Raw genomic sequence first — 24,266 nt, 5'->3', positions numbered from 1 at the left:
TTACAAAACCCAAGTGCTTGAAATTGAGGAAATGAAATGTTAAGGATGCCATAAATCTTTGTGTTCACAAAGGGCCTGAACCAATGCTTCCTGAAGTCCATAAGAGTCTTTCCACTTATTTAAGTCAGAGCTGGACTGGGTCCATAATAAACTAGTGTTTTGTTGTATATATGGCCAGACATTCCACTAAGGGATGCATATGAGGGGACTAATATTGCAGCAGCAGTAGCAATAATGTGTCATGTTCTAGACAGTTGGTGCAAATACAAAACCTACAGTGAGTTCAGGAAAAGTTGGTGTAGTGAAAAAGCACTGTTTCCCAAGTGTCAATACCAGCTACCTTTTCTTCTTCCATTTATAGTTTCTCACCACTTAAACCAAAGAAACTGAAAAAGAAGAGTAAAAGACTGTTCAGTTCAACCAGATTTTTAATTAAAAAAGGTAAGAATTATCTATCAATTTTCACTACCCGTCCAAGCTATGTAGTTCATAAACGTTCAAATATTTGAAAAAAAGTACAAACATAGCAAAAATAATGTAGCATATTATATACAAGAAGTTGTTCAACTTTCTCATTTCTTGAATACTGAATTCAGACACTAAACACATGGAACCATTATAGTACTTATAATAGTCTTATAATAGTTCTATATGAACCTTTCTTATTCAATACTGTCAATAATTATTTCTACTTTCTACACAGCTTGCTAGCACACACTAAGTTTGAGCTTCTTGTACCAACTAATGTTAACGTTTTTAACTTTTTCGGAACCATTTCCTCCTTATTCATTTCAATACATGGCAAACTCCCATTAACAACATGATTAAGGAAAAAAGGATTAGAAGAACTTTGAGCTCATCTCTTCTGAGGGAGAATAATTACTTCATATTTATTTTTTCTTCGGGATTGCTTTGTAAGATGTCATTGATCTTTCTTAATTCAAATAATAAAGACATGTTTATAAAGGAGTACAAATACACAAGCAGAACTCAATATCATATTTGAAGGTTGCTGGTGGCAGAAAGCTCTTGAATGAAAAGAAGCAATGAGAGAAGCCTCCATAGAAATTGTTAAAATGCAGCTGGTCCAAATCTTTGGACCTGTCAGAAAGTAGATCAAAGAAACTCTTATCAGACATTAACAAGATTAGTCCACCATGATTCAAATTACACACACCTCCAGGCATCATTCTTTTACTGTAATCTTGTGAAATATGATGGTCTTTATAAAACTCATACTGCTAAAATATTTTTTTTTCTTCTAGGTAAACTACTCTATGTCTTGATAGACTTTTATTTTTCACATTTTCTCTTGGAAGAAAAGCTAGTGGAAAAAAAATGGAAATAAAATTAAGAAGTATTTGCATAAAAGTATCATCAAATGATATTGGAAATAATATTTTACAATAGAACCCCAACTGGTTATTAGCATGCAGACAACAGATGTAGCTTAAGGCTATGATCTTCAACACTGAAACATGTAGATCTAGTAGAATAATAGATACCAGCGATTATGACATGCTGAAGAATTCTTACTTTTCTCATGCAAATGATAACATTATTAGATACAGCTTATAACACATGAAATCCAGTCATTTCTCCAACAAATAGTTCAGTCCCTGGAACTGTTTATAATCTAATAATAGCTCTGGTACAACTAGAGAAACAAGAAGGGAAGGTGTTGCAACAAATGTTCATTATATTCCTAACTTTTTTACTGATTTAATACGTTCAGCATATTAGCTCTGGCATCACGGACTGGTAGACGAGAACTGGGTCCTGAAATCCGTACACGTTATATACAAAATGGTACATGAAGCCTGATTCAAAGCATACTATTTTTTTTACCCAAACAATAATCTTTAAAGGCTCGTTGGACGTAGAGCCAGACCTTGGTGTGCTGGGTTGGTTTGCTTATATAATAAACTTTAATGACAAGAAAGTTGCATCTGTTCCTAACTGCCTTTCAGCTGCTAGTTGTTTCTATATTGCTGATACCAGAGCCCAGAAACAGATGGGGGAGAGGAGTGTTCCTCTTTTGGTAATCAGGTATCGAATTCAACTGGGACACCAGTTTGTGGAGTTAATGGCAGTTCTTCAGTATGTGTGATCTCAGCCTCAAACTCAGCATCCAGTGAAGAGTATCTGAGATGGCTCTGGCTTTTTCCACAGTGCTGTGGTTGAGCTAATAAGCCACAGTGGATGTAGCAAAGTTTTCCACAGAGTTGGTCCTTTTGGAGCAATTTCTGTACATATGGAGCCATTAATCTGAAGTCCAGGTAATCTATCCATACTGGTTTGTAATGAACACACCTGTGAGAACCTAGATACATTCATTTGCTTAAGTATGCATGAATAATAGGCAAAATCTTTCACATTACTTATATTGAAGCTTTCTGAATTTTTGACTGATAGATCTGACTTAATTTTTCATATATTATGATGGATGATGCTCATTCTGCTTGTAAAGTCTAATATGTTTAAAGAGAGCACCTGGGATGTAAATAGGGAAGTTGCCTGTTGATTTTTTTGAATGCTGCGCTTCATAAAACTCTGGAGGATAGAACTCCCTGAAAGGAAGAAGGGAATTCATGCTCTGCTGAGAGCTAATGAGCATGGAATATTATTTTGAGGTAAAGAAAGTTCCAAAGCTTGGTGTCATGCAAGCAGGCAAAATGAAAGAGTGGGGAGTATATATTCATAACCTGAACGTAAGGAGGTTTTCTAGGGGCCCAGAAAGGACTCTGGAATTTCTTACAACTTGGAAACCAATGAAAAGGTTTCTGGAATGATAGTATGTATTCAGGACACAGTAAAAAAGAGAAATCTGAGGACAAATCCTCTTGCTTCTATTTCACCTTACACAGCATTTTCTCTATTCTAACTTCAGTGTGCAGGGTACATTTATATTGAGCATAGCTTTATAGTTTTTTATATATATTTTTGTAGGAGAAAAGTTTGATTTGAATCCCTGCATACGTAGCTGCCTCAGAAAGGAGGAATCCACACTTGTGAGTGGCCCTAAGCCTGAGGTCAGAACCTAGCTTTACTACAAGCAAGTGAATTTCCATACATCTGAAAACTAAAGCTGAGACCGTAAGAAAAAAAAAAAAAAAAAAAAGATCAAATCAGAAAAAAACTGAAACAGAATAGATTTAAGTCTTTCACGTAAGCAGCTACAGGGTGAGAAGTACTGGAAAACACTAGAATTTGGTTACTTTTCTAGGCCCTTCTAAGAATCAGAATTTCTATGATTTAGTATGTGAGGTTTGCCCATTATTATAGCAAACATTACTGTAGGTTACTATAATGAATTTGGTTCCCTTACATTAACAGCTGTCTTTTAAAGAGTTCTAAAACTTTAAAATATTTTTATTCCTCTTCTTTGCAGTCCTACATATAGAGATGAGCATTTTCGGCGTCTGTAATACTGCTGATCTGTTCTGTCTAAACCTAAGCTGTATCTTTGAGAAGAGTCTTTGGCCATTTGGTCCCTTTCAAAGGAAGACTTGAAGGTATGTTATGAAGCTTAAATGGCATTGTGTAGTTTAGTATGTATTAGAGCTTGCTGCTTTCCTGTAGCATAAGTTAAATTTTCATGAAAAACAAGAATTCCCCTAATTGGTACCTCAGGGCAAATTGTGGCAGGCTGGAAAAGCCAAACTGGATTCTTTGCCTTTCATCCATCACTATTACCTGCAAAGGCTTGACACTTAGACAAGACCTCCTTCAAGTGTTTGCTCATTTGTAAATCAATGGGTTTAACAATTACACTATTAAGCTTCATTTCTCAGTAGTGTTGGTTCTTCTGCTCTTAAAAAATGCTTAAACTGAAAATATATTCACATATTGGGAACTATAAACTGATTTCTTACGTTCTTTTTTCAAGGTATAATAACACTGTAATGCATGTCTGAATTTGTCCTGTGGCCTATTCCTAAAAATAAGATTTTGAATTAACTTCAAGCTTTCCTCCTCAAATGGTGTGCTGCATCAACTTTTGTTCAAAGGGTTTGTATTTGACTGGTATGTTATATAAGTAATTATAAAGTACTCTGCAAGCATTTAAGTGGGAATTACAGTTTACTGGCTCTACTTTTGGATAATTGCTCATGTTATCCATTACTGGCCTTTGTTGCAAGTTCAGAAAATAATAGGTTCTGGTATTTTTGCCTGATTGTTTTATGCAAGGTTTTTTTAAGATTTAGCCTTGACTGACTCTTTGCCTAGATAATGTATATATTCTGGTGGCTTCAGCTATATGTAGATAAAAGAGGCATGCTGGTAACAAAAGACAAGGTGAAAGCTAACGTACTCAACAAAATTTTTGCCTCAGTCTTCACTGGCAACTGCTCTTCACACACCCCTTGAGTGGATGGGTCAGAAGGTAGGAACTGCAAGAGCAATTTCACTCCTGCTGTAAGTGAAGATCAGGTTCATGACCACATGAAGAACTTGAACATCAACAAGTCTATTGGTTCTGATGATTGGGATGCATCCCGGAGTCCTGAGGGAATTGGTTGATGTAGTCACCAAGACACTCTCAATGATATTTGAAAAGTCATGGCAGTTAGGTGAAGTCCCTGGTGACGGGAAAGAAGACAGTGTCACACCCTTTTTAAAGGGTAGAAAGGATAACCCAGGGAACTGCTGACTTGTCAGTCTTACTTCTGTGCAAGGGAAGATCATGGAACAGATCCTGCTGGAATCTATGCTCGGGGATGTGGAAGAGGGAGGTGAAACAGGACAAACAGTAGTAGTAGCTTGCAGTACCAGCTTTGAAACTAAATCTCTGTCTTGAACTAAATAATATTAAATTTCTTCTAAAGTAAACTGCTAGTGGCAGTCAAGGTAATAATTGTCTATTCTGAATGCATGTACTAAGTGTACATAGATATCATATTATTGTCATGTATGAACTTTGTTTATCTGTATTTCACAGTTCTTTAGTTCAAATCTTAATTTAAAACAACAAAAATAGCATGGTAAGTGAATGATGTTTCTTTACTGTTGGCTTTCCTTGACGTCAATATTTGTGAAACCCTGTTCTGCTCTTTACAGTGACCCTTGACAAATATGTTAATCTGTGATAGTGAGAGTGAACTTTCAGATGAACCAAAAATTATTAAGACAGAAATAATCTTTCTGAGCTTTAAAAATTTACATCATGAAATCACTGAAAAATACCAAAGCAGTACTGGGTTTGAAAATAATTAAGTTACATTTCAAAGGAAATAGTTGTACATAAAACATTTTTTTAGATGAGAAATATCCATGAAACATTAAATTTAAATCACCCACCTCCTTTCTTCATGCAGGAGCCTGTTGGAATAAAGAGAAGGCACAGGGGCTCATAATCGTGTATGCTCATTGCCCAGGAAAGATTCTTGGGTGACAACAGGTTCCTCAGCAGGAAAGGTATAAAGATAGTTTGCTCTGCACTGGCTAAGTGTTGAACCAACAAATACTGAACCCCATGTGCTTCTAGCATCCTTATTGAGCTAGTTGAGATTCCTAGAAACCTTATGTCTAGCAGTAGGTATGACCATATGGCTCAGAGTGAGGTGCAAAATTCAGTAGTGCAGTGATGAAATAATATGCTTGTATGAGAAGCTTCTTCTGAACATTTGCAAGAGGGTGTTCTTGGTACCTGTGCCTATGAATTTCTGCTAAACAATTGATTTTTGTGATACCATATGACAAAGGCTTCACAAATGATGTGAAGTGGAAAATTAAAAGAACAAAAATACTTTACAGATAGGTATTACATTGGTAAATAACTGTATCTAGAGACAAATGAGGCTTGCTGAAGGGAGAAGTGATGTCTTTTGTGAAACAGAGGAACAGAGAGTTGCATAAAAGCAATAAACAATAAGGTAAGGAAGGATTATTTTGTCAGAACTGTCTGAAAGAGGAAAAATTCCTATTTTAACATAGTAGAGTGACTGTAACGTTATTCTATGTATGACTATTGAGACATTTATATGACTTAACATGACACAGACGTTGATTTTTTTGAAGAAAGAAATACATTTTGACTTGGAGCATATCAGTAAAGCTGAAGAGAGTTTGTTCTAAGAAATACTAATGTAGAAAAACTGTAAAAGATGCTAAGAATAATTCTAATTCCACAGTTCTTCATGTCTTCAATTAGCAAATTACTGTAGCCATCGGGACAATACAAAAGATAAAAACTAAAATCTAGTTTTGTGAGTGAACTGTAGAATTTTGAAATTACTTGCTTCACTATTACATTGTGACAATGTTTGTGATTTTCAGTCACCCAGCCCCAATTCAAATTGAACGTTGCAGGGTTAATTTGTTATAGATATAAGCTACCTGTGGAAATTTACAACAATGGGGAAAATTGAACAGGAGAAATTAATTCTGTCACGCTGTCTTGTTCTTTTTCTGAGCAAAAAATAAGGATGGTGGTATGGAAGACGGTGTCACCTAGAGGAAAAATAGGTAGTTCAGCAAAGTATTCAAGGTGCTGTCAAGCGTCACACAAACCTTAATTAATCTCACATCATCATTTGAACCAAATACCTGAGATAGGAGATGATTCCAGTGTAGGAGTAACACTGCCTCTGTAGTCAATGAAGAGAGAAAGACACTCCTGAAGAATGACTCAGGTTTCACATAGGATGACTCACTCTGAAGAGATGTCTTTCACTTTTTATTAACTATTTAGAAACACCAGCGTTGTAAATTAGCTGTCTAAATTTAGATGAGAGAAATCCCTTACTGAAGTAACTAGTCAGAGTATCTGAAAAGAGCTGAGCAACTCTAGAGGGTGATTCCTTCCATCTAAAATATATCTATTCCATCTAAAATAAAAGAGATCTCTAAAATGTGTGGGATGATTCCTGTTCTAGAGATTCTTATCTATCTGCATGACCCTCTCAGGCTCTAGTAAGTACATGAAGCTAGGTGAGGCTAATCCTTTCCTTAGACTAGTTTGTTACCAAAGTGAGAAAGTTAAAGCTAAGCAAGAGAAACTAGGAGTATAACTGAGATAGAGTACAATTATTTTGTTGAAGAAGATTTGCCTTAGTTTAAGATGGTCATATGCAATGACTGCTGAATTTCTGAGGTTTGTGCATACTAATGCATTTTTCTGAATAATCAAGTACATCCAAAATACTCATCAGTAAAGACAGAGGCTAATAGCCAGACAATTTTATGCTTTTAGGTATCTAAAAACATAGATACTTTAACAAAATCTCTTTAGTCACCTCCCTGCTGCCTTAAAAGCTCTATTTCCTTTTAAAATCTGCTTCCGTGTGGCCAGTTAATGCCCTTTCATTTTTTCCACTACTAATTTTTTATAACACTTGAACTCAGATTGAGCTGTAGCTGAGTCACACCAACACAAATAAAACAGGCAGTTCAGAAGGAACTCCATTGTACTATAAATTATAAAGCATTTTTTAATTGTTTCTTCACTGAAGGCAATCTTCTTTCCTCTCCCTTTCTCAGCAAATCAGAGAACGTATCCTCCTAACATAGCGCTGTGACAGGTGTAGGGCTTCAATGTTGTCAGTTATAATCCTTTATATGTCACACCTTCAATCATATACTGAGCCATGCATTTTAAACAGAAGTCTGTTTTCTAGTCTGTGGCAACAGAGTGCCAGGACATACACTGTACAACCATATGGGTGTCTCTTTGCAGGACATATGTTGTACATCCTTAGGCACTAAAGCAATTAACAAGCAACTGTAAAGTAAATGTGATCTCCTCTGAAAAGCTCCAGAGCAGCTTTCAGTTTTTAAAATTATATTGCTAATTTATGCCATAAAGAGATTCAGAATGTCAGAGACAGGTAGAATGATCATAAATAAAAGCAACATTAAGAGGTAAATACTGGTTTCTTTTTAGTAACAACTCCAGTATTTTGCATGTTTTTAGAGCATTATGAATCTAAAGATGTTAAAATACAATAACATCCAGAGGGTAATTCAGTATAAGAATATGAAATGCAGTAGCAGAAAAAAGACAGTAAAAACAGAATACAATCATTGAGATGAACAGCATGTCTTACTTGTTGATCTGTGTTAATAATTTTGTCCAGGAATAACATGGGAGCGAAATAGTTTTATTTTAGGTTTTCTGCTGCCTTTGAAAAATCAATTATGGAACCTTCTAAGAGCTGACAAATCCCATAGCTCACAGCAGGTGAAGCTGCCCCAGCTCCATGTGCCCCACTCCGGTCAGTAGTGAAGTTTCTTCACAGTTGCCTCACCCATAAACACACACAAACAGGTCTTCCTGGTAGACCTAAGCCCTGTAGTCTCTCCAGCAACTGACTTGGACTTTCAGTAGCTTTTTGTCCCTCCGACACTCCAGTATCCAGCTTGGTCTTGCAGCCGCTTCAACATCAGGCTCCCTAGTCTCTTGTCCACTAGTTAGTCTGGCCTGATACAGGTTAGTAATTATGCACTGATACACACACAGAATGTGCACAGTGCTCCAGCTTCTACAATAATGCAGAGGCCCTTATGACCCATGGTCCCACTCCAGATTCTGGCACTGAGACCTCCCTGCACACATGCACAGAAGATAGATATCTCCCCACAGAGGAAAAAAGCTGGACGGAATTTAATGTGTGAATAATCAAGATCAGGGTATAACCACAGCAACTGTACTGACCTGTTTACACGTTTTTTTAAATCATTTTTTCCCTCTCTTTTCCCACGCTTTTTCTTCTCCCAATCACTATGAGACCTTCTTCTTTTTTTTTTTTTTTTTTTTTTTTTTTTTTTTTTTTTTACCTTTGGACCTTCAATTATGTAACCCATAAGAAGTCTTGAAATGCCCCTCATTGCGTCCGAAAATGTTCTATAGGCAGTTGTCCCCCTCAGGTCCATTAAAGTGTTCTGAAGAGCCTTTCCACTGATCTATCCTGATATATGTCACCTCCACCCATGGTGTCAGTGCTCTCTTGGGACAGGCATGTTTCTCTGATTAAGTTACTCAGGTGTCATGTTCTGTTTTCTCAGCCCTCTACTGCACTGTTTTGCCCCTGCCCTACAGCTTTCTATCACACAACCCAACATCCTGGCACCATGGGGGCATAAGAGAGACATTTCAGATTAGACCAGAGGAGAGTTTAGATCCCCACTTTGTCTTCATTACTGCTTTTATTTTTTTTTCTTTTTCCCTGCTTATTATAGCCTCTGTATAAACTGTTTTCTATGTAGACAATCTTTTCAACCAGTCCTCATGTACCAGCTCTGAACCACTGCTGTTGGCTTTTTCTAAACATTTTTGGTATACAGTTTGCAAACTTGTTACCAAACATTTGTATCACATAAACCAGCGCAGTGCCCCACTTGCAACAGATCAGAGGGAACACATGAAATAGGAATGCATAATTTTTTCTTCTCTAGAAAAGGCATAGTATAGAAACCATGGTGTTTTGAAAGATGAAAAATAAGACTCAGCAACTGACATTGATGCTTAGTGATATAATTAATATTATTAATTGATTTGCTATGCATTATTGCACAGAAAGAAAATGCCAGTTTTTCGTGGGCTATGAGAAGACAGAAATGTGCTTTTCATATTCCAAGATCTGCAGAATACAAAAGGTTAATGACAGGAAGGATGTGTGAAAGAAGTGCTGTTCTTTAATGTGTTTGAAGCTAAAAAGATGACAAAAGACTATCTTTTACTTTCACTGTCTTTTACTTGTTCAGGTGCTGCACTTCATTTCAGGAAACACAATTTGACTGGGCTCCAGGACTTCTGATTTGTTCTCCTCAACCACTGGACATCACAAAGGGCTGAAAGCCAATCCTAATTTTTTGCTGAAGATTCAGTGGGGCAACATAGGTAAGGAACAGTTTAGAACTTATATTTAAAATAGCCATTCTTCTTAAGATGCTTCTGTAGTTTGAGCAAGACCTCCTTTGTAGTGCTCTGAGGCTTTACTCCTGGTGGTGTTTCTCATGACAGAACACTGACAAAACCACACATTTAATTTGCTGTGATTTTGTAATCATGAAGTCTGGAGGTCTGCATTCAGTAGGTTCACACTTGCAGTTGACCAAACATACAATCATCAGATAAATGATCCTTGGAAAACTAAATCCCCTGCATAAAGAGATTTAGAAGCCTCACTTTATGCATTGCACTTTCTGAAATATTTGTTTTTCTAAACTTTTCAAATGAAATCACTTTGATTATAGCTCTATATGATTAATTTTTAATTGTACAAGAACGCCTAACTTCCTCTCTATTTCAGGCTGTCTTATTCTATTTTAAGAAAACATTTCTGTATGTGAGGACAAAATATTTACTCCAAAATTAAAACCATGTTTCCACTTGGGTGTTCCAGGGTTGTTGTGGGCTGCCAGTTTTAGAAATATTTTGGCTGAAAATTATGCTGTGGCCTTTATGAGGTTTTGAAATTATTAAAACATTTTAACATTACTTCATAGGATCATAGAATCACAGAATCCTTAGAGTTGGATGGCTTTTAAAGGCCATCTTGTGCAACTCCCCTGCAATGAATGGGGACACTACAGCTAGATCAGTTTGCCAGCCTCACCTTGAAAGTCTTCCAGGGACAGGACAGTCAACCACATCCCTGAGCAACTTCTTTCAGTGCCTTTACCACCACCCTCACTGTAAAGGACTTTTTCCTTATATCCATCCTCCATCCACTCTCTTTTAGCTTGAAGCCATTTTCCCTTGTTTTATCACCACAAGGCCCTGCTAAAGAGTCTGTCTTCTTTTCCGTAGCTCCCCTTTAGATACAGAAAGGCCGCTCTCCGGTCTCTCCCACAGCCTTCTCTTCACCAGGATGAACAGTCCCAGCTCCCTCAGCCTGTTCCTCATAGGGAAGGTGTTCCATCCCTTGGATCATTTTTGTGGCCCTCCTCTGGATGCACTCCAGCAGCTCCATGTCTTTCATATACTGAGGACTCCACATCTGGACTCAGTACTCCATGTGAAGGTCTCAGCAGCACAGTGTAGAGGGTCAGGATCACCTACCCTCACCCTGCTGGCCACATTTCTTTTGATGCAGCCCAGGATACAGATGGCTTTTTGGGCTGCAAGGGCACATTGCTGGCTCATGTCCAGCTTGCCATCCACCAGTACCCAAAAGTCTTTTTCAGCAGGGCTGTGCTCAATCCTTTCATGTTTTAGTATTTCTTTCTACATATAATTTTTCATTTCATTTCATACAGAGGGTGGTGAAGCACTGGAACAGGTTGCCCAAGGAGGTTGTGGATGCTCTATCCCTGGATGCACTCAAGGGCAGGCTAGATGGGGCTCTGGGCAGCCTAGGTCTGGTGGTTGGTGATCCTGCACATAGCAGTAGGGTTGAAACCAGATGATCATTATGGTCCTTTTCAATCCAGGACCATTCTATGATTTAATTTCATTTCATGGCAGTTAAAGTAGTTTCTTATCAAGATTCCATTTAAAATAAAGATTTGAAGTGTGAAATACTACCATAGAATTTTTTTATAGGAGATTCCTATACTAGTGAAATGTCTTAAATGCATATTAATGTAAACAACAGTTAGAAATTAAACTAAATACTCTGACAAAGTCCTACTCTCTGGAAAGACAACAATTTTACCACAACTTTGGTGCGGCCAAGAATTCATGCTGTCAGTGAGTTTTCATCCTTCTGTGATACAAGCCCCAAACACTTCTAGTATACAAAACAGATAAGAATTACATTTCAGCATGAAAAAAAAATGGAAGTTGCATAATATTTATTCAGTGTACTGTAGCCTTTAATTAAATGAAGAATAAAAATGAAGATGCTTGCTTACAGAGTCTGCTGACTTCAGCTTGTTTGAAATGGGCAGTACAAATTGCAACAAAACTGGTTTTGATAGGCTGAAGAGATAATAAATGTAAGGCCCATTCAGTGCACTTTCTATGACTGCATAGCATTGCTCAGCAACTTTCTTGCTAGCCTCATGCTAGCCAGTTACTTAGTTGAGTAATCACTTCCTATGTTTTTTCCTTCTCAAAAGCTCCATTCAAAGAAATTATATGTCTTCTCTTCCAGCTACTTCTTTGGTCTCTCTTCTTATTGCCTGCAAGTTATTGAGTTCTTATTTTAGTTCCCCTGCCCTTCTAATGCCACTCTTTGCTTATCAGTTATGAGAGCTGGGATCCTTTACTCATGAGAATGTCATCCTTACTGATTTTGAAACTACAGGAGAAAACATGCATATTTGTAGTCAAAAGCATATATCTGTTCTACACTATATACCCTCTTTCACACAAAGTCTAATTACTTCTGCTCAGCAGATTAATGTCCTTTTGCCTCTGCTACCAGAACATCTTGCAAAAGGAGACTAAAGGAATGGATGAAGATAGAATGAGGTAAGTCACTTCACAACAGGCATGGGATTGAGATGGTACTGTGATTAGTTGAGGAACAACAGGTTGAAGTTTCTGGAAAAGGAAAATAACTGCCTATGTAAGGAGGAGTGAATACTGACTACATTCTTGGTATTCCAGGCAGGGCTGGTGGCACCATTTATTATGAAACAGAAAAATGTTATGGGACTATTAAACACTTCATTTTTGGGAATGGTTTCAAAGTGATTTGACATTTTGAGTTGAGGCTTTTTTCTTCTTTTTAATTATTTTTCCTTCGTTGTTGTTGTTTGCTTGTTTGTTGTTGTTGTTGAAGGGAGAGCAGTAAGTCTCAGTCTCTTTGGAAAAATTTTGCCCTTCCACAATTTGAAGAAGAGTCTTGAATTTCAGTCAGGGTGGGAATAGTCCTTGTCAGAGGCAAGCCAAGAATATATCTTCCTCTGTCTGAATCAAATAGGATAAATCATTGATTTTTTTTACTATTATTATTCCTCAAACAGCACTAGATTCCCACAAACATTGTCCACGGAGATTCTGAAGTCCTAAACTGGAAGAGAGGAGGATATCTTGTGTGGGGCTCCAACCAGGTATAGATAATGTGTGACACTGTATTATACTAAGGACATAATAAGGTATAATAGTCCAGTTCACAGGCATCTCAACTTGGGCAAGTAGAATTTAGTGAAAACATCAGACCTTAATTTCTTTGTGCATACAGAATGGTGATTAGCAATACCTTCTTAGGCAGTTTCTGTAAATATTTATGAAGTGCATGAGATGCTATAGCAACAAGCAACATGCAAATCTCAGGACAAAATTTGTTTTGCTTTTGGTGTGGGATATGATTAGCGTGCAAAAACAACGTGAGGGCTGAGAAATTCCTCTGACCGCACAATAGACAGTGAGGCAAAAGCAAAGTACTGTTTAATAACAGCTAATTTTGCATACTGAAATAAGTGGAGCCCTGTGAAGAATGTCTTTGCTTTTTGTATCACAGTATCTCAAAGACTGAAGTAACAGAGGCACTATGGATTTTGCCTACATTTCAAACAAGAAATATATGTGATGATTCAGATAGAACTGATGGCAAATGTGTATCCTTTTTCCAGCTGTTAACCTCTGTACTGGTGCTCTATAATTCATGGGTCCCATAGAGGTTTTCAGGGCGAGATAAAATATCAGAGTATTGCATTCAAGTGGACTACAAAGTGTTGAGTATTTTGTTCTGCCTTCTGCTGGCTACTGACAGTGAATTTTGTGTTCAGAAAGACTTCTCTTTAAATCAACACTCCTTTACAATAATATTGCCCCAATGAGAGACTTTAATAATACAAGAAACCAGCATGTTTAAATACATAAAAACCACAGTAGGGTAGAGAAACCACAACAACTCAGCAGGCCTGTGCAGGACCAGCAGCTACAGCAATGAGAGGAGGATGAAGAAGACTGCCATATAAATTCAGCTTACAGAAATTATTTTGTTTGACTGAGGTTGCAAAATGACAGTGAGAGAAGTGATAAAATGGACTTTCCAGGGTGAAGTAATCCAGAAACCTTAGCAGTCTGAAAATCATTTTTTCTAGTCTGTCTCAATCTTCTAATAATCTAAACCCTGGTCAAAGGGATTATTTGTGTGGTAGATGGTTAAAGACTGATTCTGGGAAAGTCAGAATTAACAGAAATGGTTAAATATTAGGAAAGAAAACACTTTGCATTGTTTAATTTGCTGTTTGCATACCATAAAAGATATCTTCTATTTCATACAACTTTCTTCATATTTCAAATATAGGTGTGAAGTTGTTTGCATTCCTAAGCACTGTGTTAATAGAGAGCTAAACATTTCTCTGATATTGGCAAAGAAGTATCCTGCACTGATGCCATGGACAATGGAAATTTTTTTCAAACTAACTGCATGATTAAACTGTACTTGTTTTCATTTGATTGTAGTGACCTTAATACGCTTAATACGCTGAAGTATTTCTTTGCAAGTTGTTAAACTCCTGTTCTGTACTTTATATGCAGTTATGTTCACCTGTTAGAAAGATACCCAATATTTATGATTCTGTAGACATCAGCAGTAGAGCTAGCAGAGAAGTCTCTTACTCAGAGCTGAATTAATAAACTGGCGTAGCATCGGGGCCATTGTGCTAGTGGAAGTTATATATTTCAGATAAGACACGTTGTTTTGCATAACTGAACTAGTGAATAGTATTCATGTTACCAGGACATTGGAATAATTCAGTGATGAGAAAGAATATTCCATGGTCTCTAATCCTACATTAGAGGAATCAGATCTGTCTGTAGTCTCAGTAGAAGAAAATCAGTATTTCTGTAATTTCAACAAAGGTATTCCTGTGTTCAGTCATAGAAGTACCTCAGTCTTAGAAACACCAAGGCAAATCCAGTGTTCTTACTTCTTGCCTAGAAATAAACAAACAAAACCAAACAACAACACAACATTTGCAACATTTGTGATTTCAACTGGATGAAATAATCTTGCTTTTCCCATCCTAAACTGCCAAAACCATTTGCAATCCATTCTGACAAATGCTAAGTATTCTTTAGGTACATCTGCAAATTATACTTGGAAGTAAGTTAACATACAGAAATAGTTTGATACTTCTGTTCAGCTAAAGAGCACAAGAATTTCTTCAAATGACCTTTTCCAAAAAATCGTTTGATCTTACCTTCTTTTTTTTTTTTTTCCATCACAGTGGATTGTGGTTCCATAATTATTCTGATTCTTTTTCTCATATACTAAATTTTAATGTGTACCTAAATGTATAGCTTCAAAAGTGCAATAATCTTTTCTCTGTGATCAAGCTCACACAAGCACAGATGATGTAGTCTTTTTTCAAGTGTATCTAGGGGAAATCCAGTGTCACCTCTTTCTCACTGGAGCCCCACTACCTTTTTGTTCTCTATTTTTATTGATACAAACATTTCACTTTTAGTTAACAATTATAAATCATAATAAAGTTTTCAGTCTCTGCTTTTATCTCATGTTTTGTTTTTTTGTTTTTTTTTGGGGGAGGGGGTGCTTATTCATGAATTTGGATCTGAAAGAATTATCTATGCTCTTTCTTACTTTCTTAGAAAGCAAATCAAAATTAAGTTGATCACTTACAACAGTTTAAAGCCTTCTTAATGATTCTTCTCTTTAAGGAATTAGAGTTCTCAGATCAACTGAGTCCACAAACTATTTTCCTGAGTTTGTGAAACCCTTAATAATCTTACTGGTTTTACTTCTCTTCATCTAAGTTTAAAAATATTGATAAAAGTATTTTCTTTGGCTAGCTTTTCTAGGAAAAAAAAATCATAAAATAGCAAATAAATCATAGCCAGTAGAAACACATCTTGATTTTTCAGAAAGTGTTTGATGAAATCTACTGCCAATTGCATTCAGGAATATAAGTTTCTTCCCAGTATTAGTAGCATGTTGTACTAGAATCACACAACTCTCAGTACTAATAATCTTTCTTGTAGCACTGAAGTTTGTCATCCATTTCTGACTTCATCCCTAGGGGACCTCAACAGTCTCCCACCATCAGCACAGTAAAAACTTCCTACTTTTCATACTTACCCCAGGTCATATCCAAAGCTGCTGTGTGTACATGCCTCAGGAAACTGGTGGCTGGATTTATGTGAGTAATTCATTTCCAGTTCAGTGACTACCAAAAGTGGGGAAGATACTGCACAAAAATAAATAAATAAAATAAATAAAATAATCGATGTAGTACCAGGATTTTGCATTTTGATTATATTTAAGAAAAAAAAAATCAAGCAGCAAATCAACATTTCAAACGACAACTTAGAATATTAAAATATTTAGGTTTTAGCATGTCATTATAAAAATTTCAGCTAAAAAGTTATCTGTTTTTTAAATTTTAATCAGTACTGCTCATAAAATCTTCGTGAATTTTCAAATATTGCTTGCTGAACAGAAACTGCATTTTTTAGTGAGTGAACTGTTCATCGGAAAAAATTGCTTTGTCTCTCTTCATCTTTATACTCCCATGTTTTCTTAAAATAAGCTTCAGCTACAGCTATGGAAAAAATGATAATATGTGATACATACAGAGTAAATATCTTTCAGTATGTACCATTGGAAAGGTTTGCAGTGAAATTTTACTCCATATTCCTAACATATGCTGTTCAAAGTAGATTTGGGTAGTGATAAATTCTTTAATTCAGATACTCAAATGACAATTTTTATCCTTTCAATGGGGAAATGAAGGTATATATTTCTGCTTTTCTCCCCTCCTGTAGTTCTTATCTTCTGGTGTCTTCATCCAGCAGCTATAATAGAATAGGAAAGGTGAAACAAAAGGCATTGATCCTTTCTGCTACACACACTCAATTTGCTCAGGACTGCTAAATGCCAGCCTTGCAGTCCCTCTTCTTGAGCATCTTCCTGTCCTTTACAGGTCATTCAAGCCTGCTTCATTCTGTTTGAGTACAAACTGTTCAATAATCCAGAATGGAAGTGTTAAAGGGCAGAATGCATCCTTAATGCTACTTGATTAAAATAAATATTTGCAGGTCATCCTCTTGCTCCGTGTAGAGAACCTTTTTTTTCTTTTCTAGAACCTTTCCTTAGCAGAACTGCTTCTGCTGTAATGTCTTCCCTATTGCTTGTGTGCTGTGATTTCAGGCAGTAAAGCAAACTGCCAGGTATACAAAACTAATGAGAGGATGAGAAGCAAAATTTTTTTTGGTGAAAACACTGAGTTGCCAACATTATGAGGAGGAAAAGATTTCATGTTCATGTTAAACCATTGTTCTTCAAAGGTTGGGGCAAATGAGTCAAAATTTATTTATGAATAAGTGGTATCCATACATACCAACTTTTGTAGCTAGATATTATTTCTCCAGAAAATGCCATTTAAGATATCTCTACAGAGAGAAACCACTTCCTTTCAGGGAAAAGAATATGCTCTTGCATACTGAATTTTAAGCAATAAGTGGATGACAAAGATTTAACAGCATTCTCTCTAGAACTGATGAAGTTTCAGTCTTCGCGAGATACAACTGAAATATATTATCCCACCCTATGGAGTGATAAATAAAAATAATGCGTGCTATATATTTTTTGTATGCTTAGACAAAAATAGGCTATAACAACTTTTTCTTTCATTACGAATGGCCGGAAAAATTGGAGAGATCTTAGCATTCAAAGTATCCTTTTCAAATCAGACTGTTTTGCAAGCAGCTTCTCCAACAAGAACCTCCCCAAGGCCAACCTTCTCCTCTTCTCCCACAAGATACTCTGCACAGAAATGTGCAAGGCACGTTAAGTAAGGGAAGGCAAGTGGGTACAATTATTCCAACTGAAATATATACTAGAACCAGTAGCTCCGTGTCTCACTTGTACTGTGGAGCCACTGATCACTCTGTCCAGGTGTGGCCTACTAACAGTCACAAGCTGAAAATAGACAAATCTTTTCTAATTGCATCGAGACGCATACTTCTATAAAAGGCCTAAAGAGGTGCTGAGAAAGGCTTGGTAAATTCATTATGACAAGTTTTGAAGAATCGGTTGTCACATGTTCCTGTTTTGTCAGGAATAAATGTTCTAATTCTGCTGTTACATGATGGCATAATTGTGAGTGGTTTTGATGGAATAGACAACAGTTAATCTCAAGAAGTACTGCAATTTTATCCACAGATTCAGGTACAACAGGGGTAGCCTGACAAAATGAAGGTTCTGAAAAGGGATATGTTCTTTGCTTCATTCTACATCAGGGTAGTGATACCCAGGGGAAAAAAAAAATAACAATTTAGTTTAAGGGCCAGACGTTAACACTGGAACAAATGAAGTAGCACAGCTATGTCTGCTGCGAAAATTAGGCTTCTGTTAGCAAATACTAGAAGCCAAATTGTTTAAAGATGGAGCTTTTCTGGTAAATTTGGTGGTGGGAGACTAGATTCTCTACCCTACATGGATATGATTAGCTCAGCATGAATTAGCAGCCTGGATGCAGAAACAGCAGCTTTAGCTCTGTCTCATGTGGAATGTCAGACTAGATGATATGAGTGATGTCTTTAGTAATGAATTCCTAGGAGGCCAAGGAGACTAAACTGGGAGTTAGAATAGTCGGATACAAATACCTCATAAATTACAAAAGATTTTCTTTAGTTGAAATGCTAAAGTTTTTATGCTGCATGAGATGATTGTGCCATCCCATGGAAGATGTGTAATATACAGTGTTCAATAATCTTTGTCATAGGAGTATTGAACATGCAGTAGCTATCAGATTTTCTACTTCTGATAGCACCTGAGAGGTCATTCCTAAGGGTTAAAGACTTTGCTAGCACAAATTAGAAGATTTTACTGACAGCTGAAGATGCCTCATATTAAATGCCAACTATAAAACACTTAAATCTTCATGTAAATAATGAAAATAATTGTTTTATCTTTTACATAAGAACCTGAGGAAAGGATTTGCAACATTGGACCTGTTTATCTTTTGTTGTTGTTATTTCTTCACTGCTGAAACATGTATTCCTAATGTTTACTTCTTTGGATGTTCACCTTAATAGAGATTAGATCGGTTTATCAATGAACATGAAGTGTCACAGGTCTATTACTGGCTTGGAGTCTTTCATACAGTTCCTTAACTTACTAGGAGGTATAAAGCAAGAATTAATCTCTTTTGAAATAATCCCATGTTGCCTTATGAAATCTAAGCATAAATGAAGCAAAGTGTACCTGAATAAAATAGTCTGGATCATGTAATAATGGCTGCTCACTCATCACTGACACTTCCATTTCCTCCCTCACTAGATATCTCTACACCTACCCTGGAGATATTGTAAATATTTTTCATAAAGGGGAAGCTTCTAATGAGAATCCTACTATACTACAGATTTGCATGGAGTACTCGAAGGCCTGCTTATTTGAGAAACAAGAATAAATCCACTCTATTTCATTAGAATGACAATAGGATTAATTCAAAGTTTTCATTTTCTACTCATAGGAACCAGGAAAATTTTCAAATAATATTCTAATTATACTTTGTGATAAAACATTTTGAGACGCTGTGTGGCTCCTCGAGCACCTACAAGTTCGACATGTGTGAAAACTGAGACCTTAAAAATTTGATAGCATCCCTCCGACATCAGATAAGCCACAGGTAACTCAGCATTAGACTAAGGATACAGTTCTGAAATATTTACTACCAGTTGGAATGTTTATTATGGATGTTGTTTCAGCATAGTCAAGAAGTTTGATCCCTGGCTCCCTTGGAGAAATTGTACAAACACAGACATGGTCCTGTGCCCTCCCCCCAGCAAGAGCATGCTATTAAATTAAAAGAGCATGTATTTAATTCAGGAGGTATTTCAGACCTGTTTTAAACTTGGCTGGCTAACAAGCAGAAAAGATAACTAACAACTAAATAGCACTTTCTCTGAGCAAAGTGATTGCGTTGTTGTGCTAATAATTTCCAAGTCCTTCTGTAGGCTATGGTGATTCATATCCTTCTCTGGATTGCTGCTGCCCAGCAAGTTATTTTGCACTTAAGCACTTGAATTTCTTTTTTTGAGTGCAATATTATTATAATTTTATATTATAATTTCTTTTGAGTGCTCAGTCCTCCTTAAGGTTAGCTAAATTCAGTGAGTTATTTCCAGTGAAATAATTTAGAATTGTATTTCTGCCTTGTAAATTCCTCCTTTCCATTCTGGTATCATCTGTTAATGGCTGTACTTAATTTTCAATCACTGATGGAATTGTTCAGTGGCTTAGTAGTTTTAACAGCTTTTTAAAGGAGTCTGTATGCTCCCAGACTGACCATCAGCATGTACTCTGAATACAGGGCTGGTTAAGTGTTCACATTCCAGCAATTAGATTTTGACTATATTTAAGCTGTTTGCTCAGAAGAATGTTAACGTACACAGTGGCAATAACTTGCTAATATCTATCATTCCTCCTACCCACAAAGTTACTTAATTTGTCAAAGAAGAAAATTAGATTAATTCATACTGTTTATTCCTGACATGTCTCTCTGCTGGTTATTCTTCTTTCACCTTATTGACCTTCATTATTTACAAATTGATGAGTCATGTGTTTCACTGTCTTTCAGGCATACTGTCCTCATTACAGTTGATGCTCCTTCGTAGAGCTCACTCAGGTGTGTGTGCTCAGCCTTAGCTCTACCCACCTCAGCCATGAATTGCAGCTTCTACTTTTTCAATCCTTTGGATTCTGTTCTTAATTTTTTGGGGAGTCTCCTTTCGGTGTTTCTTTCTTTCCTTTTAAATATACCTATCCTCCAAAAGGTGGAATGTTGTACAGTGAAGCGTGGAGAACACAAAAGTTCATTTAGCTGCTGTCTGAATTTTCTGATGTGGCTGCAGTGAAACTTTTGTTCTTCCATTGACGAATATCTGTAATTGCTTTCTTTCACCATGTCTTCCTGTTACAACTTTTTCCCATCTTTCACCTCTGTGGGAATACTTTCCCTGTTGGTTTTGAAAGATGCTTCTGCAGGCAACTGGGGCAGCAACTGGGCAGCCACGGAGCTCTCTGTGGGAGCCAGGTTTGTGCTTCAGGAATGGTGCTATCTCGGGTTTGACCGGAGGCCTCGCCCTCAGACAGAGTAAGGACGTGGGGAGCTCTCCCGTTAAAGAATGTGGATCACAAAAGGAGAGTTGTGATGTGCTGGGAGGGGAGTCGCTCAGGAAAATCAATCTGAATGAATGAAAGGTATGCTTCAAAGGTAGGCATGGTAGAAATCAATCGAGCCCCCCAAAGAGGAATAAAAATTGATTTTCTTTGGACTTTAGTATATGTCTCTTTGAAAACAAAGTCTATTAAATTAAGACCAGCCTAGATTTTGAATCAGCCATGCACAGAGCAGTTCAGAAACATTTAAAACTTTAAACATTGACTCAGATTTTCAGAAAACTGCTATATAAAAAGTGGTTTGTTATTTCTTTTCCTTCTGTCCTCGGCAACGCTCGGTATGCTGTTGGTACTTGAAAGAAATAATGAATAGTACTGAACGGTTACATTTGTGTTCTCTGTATTTTCTCTGCCTGGAGTTGAAAGATAAAGGATTTTAGTAGAGGCATGAAAGCAATATTTTAGATTACATATTTTAATTTTTTTTCTTCCTGTTGCCTGCTAGAAAGTTGCAAAATCCTTCCTAAATCCCTTGTAAAGACCTAAAACAATCAACAGGAGTAAAGAGTCGAAAGCATTCATACACAGTAGATGACATCTTCTCTTACAGTCACTGAATTCTTTCTGCATCAGCTAAACCTCGAGCATCCCTGCGTCTCAGTGAGTCCAGCATGTGAAAGCTGTACAACAATCACATTTCATGAACAAATGGATCAAAAAAATAGAATACTTTTTTTTAGTAGATGCATACATTTTAGACATTTTCATTTTGGCTCACGTTCCACAGCAAGAGAAGTCAGGAATAAGTTTGCTGGCTTCCACCTGGGCAGATAAACCTGGATCTAGGAGAGTGTTTCCGAGGGGAGAATTTGTCTTCTTGGTAACCAGGAAAGGGAAAGCCTCTTGCAGGGATTGTGCAGCAGAGACCCCAGGGATGAAGAGCCTCAGCTGGACGCAGCCATATGGAAGGAACTAGGGACTCCCTGGAGCATTTACACACCACACCTTGCTGGAGGCTTCATCATCCATCCCTGCTGGGGGCAGAAAGATAAATCACTTTCACCTATTGCTGAGGTCTCAGGAACACGTTGTAAATCGCATAGAGCTGCATGCACAAAGAAGGAAAACTAAAACCAGTTTAGTTAGAAACCGTATGCACATACATTTTCCTAGGAATGCTGAAGATGCAACAACAATAAACAACAGAATTTAACAGGAACATTGTGTGTATTCATAATACAACTTTTGGAATCTGATGGTAAAGAGCAGCGCTCATGCTGCTACTCGACATATTTTTATGTATGAAATAACACTTGCTCATTTAATTTTCAAAAATAATTCATGGGAGATTCTGGTGTGCTTCACATGAAAGCTGTAACTGAAGGAAACGCCAAGAAAATCCTCTTCCTCCGTCAGCAGTGGGAGAAACAAAACACAAGACCCTCGGTGAGAAGCCGGAGATGTGTACAGAGTGCAGCAGGCGACGCTTCAGCCCGCTCCCTTCCTCTCCCTCCAGGCACAACACACGCAGACATCGCGGCGGACCCCAGCCCCGTTCTCTCTCTCCGTTTGACACCCGGAGGCCGCGTGAGAAAGTCCCCGCAGAACTCCTGGCGGGGGGAAGCCCCACGCTCTCAGGGGTGCTGCCCCTCCCGACGCCGCCTCCGCGCTCGCCCAACTTTCATTCATTGTTGGCGTCGCCGCCGGCCCCCCCCGCGCTCTCCGGGCCGGGGCCGGGCTGGGGCGGGCGGCAGCGCAGCCAGTGAGCGCGGCGCGGGGCGCTGCGGGCGGGGCCGGGGAGGCGCGGCCCCACCGCCCCTATATAGGGCGGCGCGTGGGGCGCTCCCGGCTCCGTGGGAGCGGGGCGAGGGGCGCCGCGCCGGGCGAGGCGGAGCGGAGCGGCGGTTCGGCGCTGACGGCCGCTCCCCGGAGCGCTTTTCTCGGGCAGCGGCGGTGGGCACCTTGCTGCGGGGAGGAGAGCCAGCCTGCGGGCGGCGGTGCCATCCTATTGTTCAAGGGGGCGAGTGAAGGAGCCGGCGTGTCGCCTCCCTTCTCCGGCTTCTCTCCGCTGCAGGAGGAGCGCCGCCGCCGGGCTGCTCGGCACCGGCGAGCTCAGGTGCGGCGGCGGAGCGGGCGCGGAGCTTTCCTGTAGGCGTTGCGCCTCGTCGGGCTCCGGGAGAGAAGGAAAGTTGCTGCCTTTCCTGCGGCGAGCCCGGGAGCTGCCGAACCGGCCTCACCTGGAAGGACTGAGCGGCCGCCACCTCTTCCATCAGGTCCCTCTGCCGCAGCCGCGGTATCCGGGAGACCGCGAGGAGCGGAGCCGGGCGCGCAGCTCACTGCGCTCCGCGATCACGGGAGGATCTATAGCTGTGATCTGTCACCGCGAAGAAGGAGGTGGTGGATGAACTCCCTTCCAGCAGGGCAACGAATCACTTCTCGAGCTGCTTATTATTATCGGCCTCTAGGACCAGCCCTTTCCTGCTAAACTTGGCTTGGGAGCTTCCAGCAGGAGGGGGCGCGGGGGGTGGAAAGCCGAACCCCGAGCCCAACATCATCTCGTGTGTTTGACTTTTTTTTTTTTTATCTCCCCTCCCTCTTCCTTCCGTGAGACAGTTTGATGAATGCCTGCCAGTGGGGGATGATTTGCTGAGCCCCGCGGCAGGGCTGTGTGTGCGCGGTGCAGCCCCGCCGCCGCCCCCGGGGGCTGCGAGCGGCCCGCGGCGGGGACACGCGTGGGAGCGGACGCCGCACCAGGACGAATCCGGGGGGGAGTCACGGCTGGGAGAGGAGCACGCGAAGGAGCCGGCGCTGCTGAAGCCGAGAGCAGAGTGCCGCCCGTCCCCGCCATCCGACGGGTTACGGAGGGAGGGCCCGGCCAGGCCCCCTCCCCGCCAAGTTGCCTTCAGCTGCGGATCGTTACCACCCGCCGTACTTTGCCGGGCTTGTTTGCTCGGCTCGGCTCTGGATAGAGAGGACTTCGCTTTCTCCGCACCCTGAAAGTTGCCCGAGCGCTCCCCGCGGCGAGGTGGAAGAGGAGGGCGGCGCGCCCCGCGCCTCCCCGGGCCCGAGGCCGGCGGGCCCCGGCCGGGCGCAGCGGGCGGCGATGATGTGCGCCTGGGGGAGGCTCCCCCTGGCCCTGGGGCTGCTGCTGGTGCTGGCGGGCGAGGCGGCGCCGCAGCCGTGCCCGGCGCAGTGCTCCTGCTCAGGAAGCACGGTGGACTGTCACGGGCTGGCGCTGCGCGGCGTCCCGAGGAACATCCCCCGCAACACCGAGCGGCT

The 24,266-nt window shown here is 39.5% G+C and overlaps 1 protein-coding gene and 2 long non-coding RNA genes across 12 annotated transcripts in view; 2 read left to right on the top strand and 1 right to left on the bottom strand.

Annotated features, from left to right (window-relative positions):
* LOC121110524 overlaps nt 1–14,783 on the top strand; it is a 19,426-nt gene extending 4,643 nt beyond the window's left edge. Inside the window, exons 2-6 of the long non-coding RNA XR_005859324.2 lie at nt 362–441; nt 3,392–3,515; nt 9,706–9,841; nt 12,287–12,361; nt 12,859–14,783. This is a non-coding gene — a long non-coding RNA (uncharacterized LOC121110524). The remainder of the gene's footprint in view (nt 1–361; nt 442–3,391; nt 3,516–9,705; nt 9,842–12,286; nt 12,362–12,858) is intronic.
* LOC121110523 lies at nt 13,665–23,410 on the bottom strand. 2 transcript variants are annotated; one of them, XR_006939160.1, is made up of 4 exons: nt 23,225–23,410; nt 21,739–22,021; nt 15,942–16,050; nt 13,665–14,779 (listed from the first exon to the last, which is right to left on the bottom strand). It is a non-coding gene; the product is annotated as an uncharacterized LOC121110523 (long non-coding RNA). The 2 variants fall into 2 exon arrangements; XR_006939161.1 differs by having other exon boundaries at nt 21,739–22,018.
* The window catches only part of SLIT2 (slit guidance ligand 2), a 245,505-nt gene continuing 244,076 nt past the window's right edge, over nt 22,838–24,266 (top strand). For all 9 annotated transcript variants that reach the window (XM_015285716.4, XM_025149451.3, XM_025149453.3 and 6 more), the window contains exon 1: nt 22,838–24,266. In XM_015285716.4, the coding sequence (XP_015141202.3) occupies nt 24,091–24,266 (176 nt within the window). In that variant the 5' untranslated portion in view covers nt 22,838–24,090.

Source organism: Gallus gallus, chromosome 4, assembly GCF_016699485.2.
Source record: "Gallus gallus isolate bGalGal1 chromosome 4, bGalGal1.mat.broiler.GRCg7b, whole genome shotgun sequence".
Taxonomy (NCBI): Eukaryota; Metazoa; Chordata; class Aves; order Galliformes; family Phasianidae; genus Gallus; species Gallus gallus.
The sequence above is the reverse complement of the archived record's forward strand: the minus strand, read 5'-3'. Positions and strand labels throughout refer to the sequence as shown.